The 9,101-nt window shown below is 42.2% G+C and overlaps 1 protein-coding gene across 3 annotated transcripts in view; it reads right to left on the reverse strand.

Moving 5' to 3' along the window:
* Positions 1-5,742: 5,742 nt before the first annotated feature.
* LOC137426277 (uncharacterized) overlaps positions 5,743-9,101 on the reverse strand; it is a 13,738-nt gene continuing 10,379 nt past the window's right edge. For all 3 annotated transcript variants that reach the window (XR_013622999.1, XR_010984253.2, XM_078775174.1), the window contains one exon: positions 5,743-6,377. Coding sequence is in view for 1 of the 3 variants with exons in the window: in XM_078775174.1 (XP_078631300.1) it covers positions 5,833-6,377 (545 nt within the window). In the remaining 2 variants the exon portion in view is untranslated. The remainder of the gene's footprint in view (positions 6,378-9,101) is intronic.

The following is a 9,101-nucleotide window of genomic DNA, read 5'->3' on the forward strand; positions in this document are numbered from 1 at the left end:
GTGCCCCTCACTCCAAGAGAGGGTCCCCACACCCTTCATGAAAAATATAACTGCCATATCATTCCCAAGTCTGATACACTTCCACAGAGGGGTCAAAATAATTTCCCCCTTTCTGTATAGATGACCGTCTGGGATTTTATTTCTGCAACCATGTCCTTCCTGGCCATACCTTTCATAGGAGGAGTCTCAGGAGTATATGTGGTACATGTGGTGGTCTCAAAAACCTTGAAAATGCCTTAAAATATGGATAACGCCCCCTCCTTCCCAACATACTGGGGAGGAGGTGACCCCCCGGGAAATGGTGGAAAAACAGAGTCACCCTGACATTTCCATGGCCGAGATGCTTCCGTAGAGGAATTGCACAAACTTTCGCTACTTCAGAGATTTTCTGAGTTTAGGTCACATGCACAGACAAACGTTCATTATTTATGACTTAGATACGTTATGTTTTCTATTGATTCTTTCAGTTCAGTTTTTCAACTTCTAGTTTACAAACCGAGTAACCATACTTACCTCCACCACTGAAAGTAGATGGAGGTTGTGTTTTCACCTGTCTGTATGTCTGTCTGTCTGTCTGTGAACGGGATATCTCCAAAAGTTATGGACGGATTCGGACAAATTTTTGTGGAGAGGTTTGGGATGTGACAAGGATGAAACGATTCGATTTTGGTGAAGATCCAGATCCGGATCTGAGAATTTTTTCAAGTGATTCTTCACAAATGAGTGATCGGGCTAAACATGACAAACATGATATTTCAAAAAGTTGTGGACGATTTATGAACAAAACTAGGTGTATGAATTGGTTCGGTGACAAGAACAAGCCAATTCGATTTTGGTTCAGGTCCGAATCCAGATCCGGCCTATCAGTGGGATACAAAACAAACTTCAGCTTGGCGGAGGTATGCGCTCTTCAGAGTGATGTTCTAGTTGCTTCTCTGGTTTTTGTTTGTGAACAGGATATTTCAAAAAGTTGTGGACGGATTCGGATGAAATTTGGTAGAGAGTTTGTGTTGTGACAAGGACAAAATGATTCCATTTTGGTGAAGATCCGGATCAGGTTCTAAAAATTAACTGATTCTTCACCATTGAGTGATAGGACCAAAAACGATACATAGCACGATATTTCAAAAAGTTGTGGACGATTTATGACAAAACTAGGTGGATGAGTTGGGTTCCGCGACAAGAGCAAGCCGATTAGATTCTGTTTCAGGTCCGAATCCAGATCCGGCCTATCAGTGGGATACAAAACATAAACTGTTCAGCCTCGCGGAGGTGTGCTCTCTACCGAATGCCCTTCAAGTTGCACCTGCATCAGTTTCTTTTAAAGGACTGTCTCGTAAATTGGTGGGTGGTTGACGAAACACTCCAACCCTTCAATTTTTTCACCTCCTTTTATGTCAATGCTACACAACAAAGACATTCCACCAGCGATGGCACAAGGATCCACTTGAGGCATGTATATTAATTACTATACATACTTCGTAGTCTGTGTCAAAGTCTTCACCTTCCCATCTCTATATTCCTCAGGGTCTTCATTTTCGGAATGTCATCGTTACTGCTTTCCCTGTCATTTTCTGCTATCTGTACACATATATGGGGTTCCAATTGGTATAGTAAAGCTTTGTATGGCTGACTCTCAACCAAGTTGAAATGCATGATGTGATTTCATAGTGTTTACCTTTAAAATCCGTGATATCACCCATGTCTGCACATGTCATGAAACGCCAATGGCTGTAACATGTGCAATTCCGCCATAATATTTATGTTTTTAGGTTATGTTTTCACCCCTGTCTTACCCCTGATATGAGAATTATTTAATTTTTTTAAGTGATTCTTCACCATTGTCAGGGCTAAAACCAAATATAGCGGGATATCTCAAAAATTTATTGACGGATTTGGACAAAACTTGGTGGTCAGGTTGTGTGTGTGACAAGGAAGAATCGATTCAATTTTCGTGAAGATTCGGATCCGGATCGTAGAATTTTCTAAGTGATTCTTCACCTTTGAGAGTTATGGCCAACCAGGCGGAAGTATGTTTCTACTGAGTGCCATTCTAGTTTCTCATGCAACATTAAACTGTAAACAGCTCCGCAACTATGGAGGAACTTGAAGCTGTGTTTTACCTCTTCGTCCGGTTTTGATTTCATCTGAACATGAGTTTTATTTTTAGCAAATGCAAAAAGAGAGAGAGGACGTGTTTGGGAAGGCAGTGTTTGAGAAGAAGCTGAAAGACACCAGAAAGAGGACAGCTAACAAGAGAAAGAAACCTTTGCAGACAATTATGAAGACCGACAACAAAGATTTTGGCCTTGTTCGTCGGTGCAAACATGTATAAATTTGTATGTACTAGCAATGGTACCCGCCCTATGGGCGGGGCTTCAATTGGGAGGCCCAAATGAAAAGGCTAAATATCAGAAATTGAAGGTTTTTTTTATTTTAAACGATTTATATAAACATCCGTTAAATCTGGATCGGTGCAGCCGTTTGTGCGGCACCCGGGAAAATAACGTCATGCGGGAGCAAGTATCAGCAAGATGTTGCACAATCGCTCTCGCTATGTTGCTATCTCTATGTCGATATGTCGTATGTACTCCCGATACGTGTTTCCTTCAGTTGAAATGGGTTAGAATTCTCTCAAGCAAGGATTCAACCCGTGTCTTTATCTTACTATAATTCACCAAATGTCAGTCCGTCTGTCTGTCTGTCTGTTCGAAGGTACCGTAAAAACTGCTGAACCGATCTCAACGATATTTTGGGTGTGTAATCCTGGGATCTCCAGGAGTAAAATAGGCTATTTAGTTTTCCCAATTTCAGATTTAGTCTCCAGCATTCTCAGGTTTGGACTCCCGCATAACGTTCATGGTTCTCATTGTGACGATGTTGTTTTCCGGGTGCCGCACAAACGGCTGCACCGATCAAACTCGGTGACCTCGGACAAAGACCTTTTATATTTTATAAGGACACGGGTTGAATCCCTGCTTATGTTTTTCCCTGCTTTGACGTCACAATGAGAACAATGAATGGGTGTACTTACTATTAGAACGTATTAGAGCCACGGGTGTACTTACTTTTTCCACATGCGAAATTTGCATTTATGTTTATTTCAATTACACAATGGACTACAAAATGTAAATGTTTCATGATATTTGTTATATTATATCACCTTTACCTATCAATATTGTTGAAATGAAGATCAAATAGCTGTATGTTGAAATATGTTGAAAAAGTCAAAACTTTACATGGGGTGTACTTACTTTTTCACATGACTAACTCCTTTGGTCGCCAATCAAAACAAACAATTCACAGTTTTCTATGTAATATTATAATGGGATTTGAGGTGACAGAGTTGAGTAGATAATAAATCCCGTCATCGTAACTATAAGTTATGTTTTCTTCGTTAAAATCCCCGGGAAGGTTATAGGCTAGGTGGCGAGACCGGTCGAGGCCCAACTCGGCCGGGACAGGCCCATTTCGCAAATAAAAGCTGAGCGGAATTATAGTAGTCAATCTTCTACGGCCACGAGTAAAAGCTGGATTATGGTAGTAAATTCATTCAAAAAGAACCAAAAATGTTGGGACGGGCCCCGGGAAGGTTATAGGCTCGGTGGCAAGGCTGGTCGAATCCGCTTCGGCCGGGCTGGGCCCATTTCGCAATTAAAAGCTGAGCTAAATTATAGTAGTCAATCTTCTACGGCCGTGAGTAAAAGCCGAATTATATTAGGAAATTCATTCAAAAATAACCAAAAATGTCAGGGCGGGCCCCGGGAAGATTATAGGCTAGGTGGCAAGGCTGGTCGAGGCCGCTTCGGCCGGGCTGGGCCCATTTCGCAATTAAAAGCTGAGCTAAATTATAGTAGTCAATCTTCTCCGGCTGCGAGTAAAAGCTGAATTATAGTAGTGAATTCATTCAAAAAGAACCCAGGCAACGCCGGGTGCTTTCGGCTAGTATATTTATATATGTGTTTGTATGTATGCGTATGTATGTATGTATATGTATGTGTGTGTGTATATATATATATATATATATATATATATATATAGATATATATATATATATATATATATAATATATATAATATATATATATATATATATATATATATATATATATATATATATATATATATATATATATACTCAGAGGCAAAAGTTATTGACATGGAATTTTTTCATTGGTAATCTTGTGAATGAATTTTTGGATTTGAACCAGAGAAAGAGTGTTAAAATGGTCGAAGAAACGCAACCAAGCAGTTGTTGTTCGAATTGCATGAAATTTGCAAGAAGCATGACATATTCGAGAAAAATGGCCAGCAATGTTCACTTTAAAAGGCCAGACAACCAGACGCTTATCATTTCCACTCAATGCAGTCTTAAGAAGTGCAGAAGTCAGAAAAACACCTCTATTCATCGTTCTGGAACAAGTTTGACATGCCACTCCTCTGGGAAAATGACAGATGGAGAGCTATAGGTATGCTTCAGTCTGGTATCTCACAGCGTGACGTTGCTCGTCGATTCAACGTCCATAGAAACACCATTTGGCACTTATGGCGACGTTTTCAGCAAAACAATCAAGTTATAGACCGTCCCCGTAGTGGCCACCCACCAGTAACGATTCCACGTCAAAACCGATGGATTCGAACCACGCACCTCCGACACAGGTTCCAGCCAGCAACCCTTACAGCCCATACCATACCTGGCAACAGAGGTGTATCTGCGAGAACAGTTCGACGACAGCTACGCGTCTACGGTATCCGTGCAAGATGGCCAATTCTGACGCCAGAACATCGACGTCGATGTCTCCAGTGGAGCAGACAACACTTGCAATGGGGAGCAGGTGAGTGGAGAAGAGTTCTCTTCATCGATGAGTCACGTTTCCTTCTTCACCGAGCCGACGGCAGGACACGTGTCTACAGGCGCACAGGTGAACGTCACATCAGGCCATGTGTTCTGGAAGGGGATCGTTTTGGAGGTGGGGGCGTTTTGATCTGGGGTGGGATAACAGCTGCAGCAAGGACGCCAATGATTGTGATTGAGGGGAACTTGAATGCTGTGAGGTACGGAGACGAGATTTTGCAAATGGCCGCTTCACCGTTTTTGCAACAGAACGGCCCTGGAGTGTCGTTTCAACACGATAACGCCAGACCACACGTTGCTCAGTTGTACAGCAGTATCTTAATCAGAACAATGTTAATGTGTTACCCTGGCCCGCAAGATCCGCTGATTTGTCACCCATTGAACACGTCTGTGATGAAATGGAGCGACGTTTACGACGTCATCCGAATCCTCCAACAACGCTGCAGGAACTCCGCCAAATCCTTCCTCGGATATGGAATGATCTTCCCCAGGACTTTCATCGACGTTTAGTGGCCTCAATGAGGCGAAGGTGCCAGGCCTGCATCAATGCACGATGTGGACACACTCGCTACTGACCGTGTGAACCCCTCTTGTGTTGTGGCTCATTTGCATATGCCAGGTGCGCTGTTCTTATGGACTGTTGATTGTTACCATACCTTGAAACATTTGTCTTTCCATGTAATAACATTTCATTCGTGGCAGTAAAAGTTTAACACTGATTCTGTTTGTGTCACATAACTTTTGCCTTTGAGTGTGTATATATATATATATATATATATATATATATATATATATATATATATATATATATATATATATATATATATATATATATATATATATATATATATATTAGGGTGCATCAAACGCCCCTATGTCAAGAAAACAATCTGTCCCCAATTTTATTTTGTTCCAGTCATAAAATAAAGTTCCTATGCAAAATTTGGTAAGGTTTTGATATCATCTTCTGGGTCCACCTCAGCAAACTTTATGCTGCATCTTATCTGCCAACAGTTTATCTTGGCAGCCAAATGTTGCACAGCGATCTGTCTTCATAGATTCCAGGAATGCTAAGTCTTCAGGATTCTTGATGTGAGAACTAGCATCATTGGGCCACAAGGGAAATGTCTCCATAAATTTCATCTCCATTTGATTCACCTTTGTGATGCTTGCTGGAGTTGTTCTTCGGTTGATAGGGATTGATCTAAGCTTGGAATTATCATCTGCAAGTTTGATAATTTTCTCAATAGCCTTGCGTTCAGAGATGATAGGAATATTAGCCTTGCCATAAAATGGTGTCACTTTCTGCAGTACAAGCTTTGCCGATTCCCACCGAGAGCGTCGTTCAAGTTTGCCATCTTCCGTGTGCCACATGAAACAACGTAGTACTTGTAAACAAGTTGGAAGTCTGGTGCCATTGATCTGGGAATCTTGTTCAGTTATGGCACTTCCAAGACCAAACACCTTGGTGGACTCTCTTGTTGCAACAGATGCTTTCTTTACTGTGCCATCCATTGTTTTATCTGAAAGAAAAAGGTAGTATTAGTAACAATAATGTCATTTCATAATTATGTACAACAAATAAATCAATTATCCAATTTTATTAGAGTATAGCCTAATAATTGTTTTAATCATCTTGTCTAGTTAAAAGATCTCTGTAAAGACAAGATGACTACAACATTCAGGATATTCTTTAATTTATATATTATATTTTAAAAATACTCTTCATTTAGCTTTATATCCATATTTTGAAAAAAATCATTATTTTGACTATTTGTATATAAATGAATTGTATCCCTATCCCTATGATGATGATATATTGCTACAGAGCACAATAATACCTTTACAAAGAGTTATTATATGTAGCAATCAGTCAATCCTTTCATTTTTATTTATGGGCCTCAAAACAGCTGCGTGTCAAATTTCCAACTCTGATACCACCGACTCAAAATATGAAATGGTGAGGTGGACCCAGAAGATGATGTCCAAACCTTACCAAATTTTGCATAGCAACTTTATTTTATGATTGGAACAAAATAAAATTTGGGACAGATCAATCCAACATCTTTTTAAAAATAGTTGGGCGTTTGATGCACCCTAATATATATATATATATATATATATATATATAATATATATATATATATATATATATATATATATATATACACATACATATATATGTATATAGATGTATGTATGCTCGCAGTGTTAGTGTGAGAAATCTCTGAGGATATCCCAGAGACTCAATAGCTCAGTGGGCTGTCACCACGAAAGTGATGAGGTTCCTGGGTTTGAGTCCCGGGTTGAGTCAATTTTTTCACACCAGCCCCACGCAGGAATTTACTTCGTTTCTTAAATTGTTAGATGAGTTCATCTTCAATGCACTTTCACACACTTACAAACACATACATACACTCACATCCTGCCCCAGACCATTATTCCTCCTCCACCAAACTTTACAGTTGGCATGATGCAATTGGGCAGGTAGCGTTCTCCTGGCATCCGCCAAACCCAGACCTGTCCGTTAGACCGCCAGATGGCGAAGCGTGATTCATCACTCCAGAGAACGCATTTCCACTGCTCCAGAGTCCAATGGCGGCGAGCTTACACCACTCCAGCCGATGCTTGGCATTGAGCATGGTGATCTTAGGCTTGTGTGCGGCTGTTCGTCCATACAAACCCATTTCATGAAGCTCCCGACAAACAGATGTTGTGCTGACGTTGCTTCCAGAGGCAGTTTGGAACTTGGTCGTGAGCGTTGCAACCGAGGACAGATGATTTTTATGCGCTTCAGCACTCGGTGATCCGTTCTGTGAGGCTTGTATGGCCTACCACTTCGCGGCTGAGCTGTTGCCGCTCCTCGACATTTCCACTTCACAATAACAGCACTTCCAGTTGACCGGGCAGCTCTAGCATGGCAGAAATTTGACAAACTGACTTGTTGGAAAGTGGCATCCTATGACGGTGCCATGTTGAGCCACTGAGCTCTTCAGTACGGCCCATTCTGCTGCCAATGTTTGTCTATGGTGATTGCATGGCTGTGTGCTTGATTATATGTACCTGTCAGCAATGAGTGTGGCTGAAACAGCCAAATCCACTAATTAGAAGGGGTGCCCGCATACTTTTGGTCATGTAGTGTATATATATATATATAATATATATATATATTGTTACGGAATCCAACGTCGGCCTTCCCCACTTACCAAGGGGGATTAGTCCCCTCGTCTATGACTGGCCGACGTGGTCCTGGGGGTATGACGTCACGCCCGGTCAGCGCTGGGTAGGGTATTAGGCCCAACCGTCCTATGACCTAAATACCAACACCCACCGGTATGCAAGGAAATACTCCCCCGCCCACGGTCGCAGCGTAATGGACTAGTTGCGCCGAGCAAAGCGAACTGCACCATGAGCCGGTTACCAAGACTGACCCGATTAATCTTCGTCGGCCGAATCGCGCCACGGGCCCTCAATGGGGGAAATCACTAAAGCAACCGAATGTGAAGAAGAAGACGAAGGTAGGAAGAACAAATATAATTTATTACTACTATTTACAAGACCATCAAATAACCAAGGAGAAAGAAGGATAAGAAAATAACGACAGAAAGGAGCAAGGAGACACAGTGCAATTATTAGCTTAACTATACAAGCTTAATTAATATCCCAGGACAACGTGAAAGACAGACGAACGATCACACTTACTCGGGAATGCAGGCAGGAATGAATGGCTTGGAGATGGATGGCTTTGAGAGGCAAGGAAGGTCCAGCGGGGACTGGGCACGGTCGGGCCGGAAGGCACCGCCGTCAAAAAGCCGAGCCGCGGTCGTGCGAACTCCCGCGGTTCCAAACTGCGTGGGCGAAGTTCCTCTTTACGCGCTGCTGCGACGCACGCTCCTTGCGTTGCCTCGGTCCGTATCTCCTCTGCAGCGTGGCACGTATCTCAGCTGCTTGGACTCATTTAGCTCTTTCACGAGCCTCGATTCAGTATACAAAAACAAAACAAAAAAAAACTGCTCATCTCTGTCGCTCATCTGAGGTGGGGGCGTCTCCCACGGGTTATATAAGCCCCACCCTTGAACCTTCGCGAACCTCCCAGATCGTTCTCTCTCCACCCGCTCAAGCCAAACCCTTCGTGCTGGGTTGGTTGAGCGGGGCCGACTCACTCCTCCTTTCTGTGACGAGGTGCGGAGTCATGCCTTTCTTCTTCCAACCGACCGCGTGCTCAATGGAGTCCATTTGCGGCGAAA

This window comes from Myxine glutinosa, chromosome 4 (genome assembly GCF_964187855.1).
Source record: "Myxine glutinosa chromosome 4, kmMyxGlut1.1, whole genome shotgun sequence".
Taxonomy (NCBI): Eukaryota; Metazoa; Chordata; class Myxini; order Myxiniformes; family Myxinidae; genus Myxine; species Myxine glutinosa.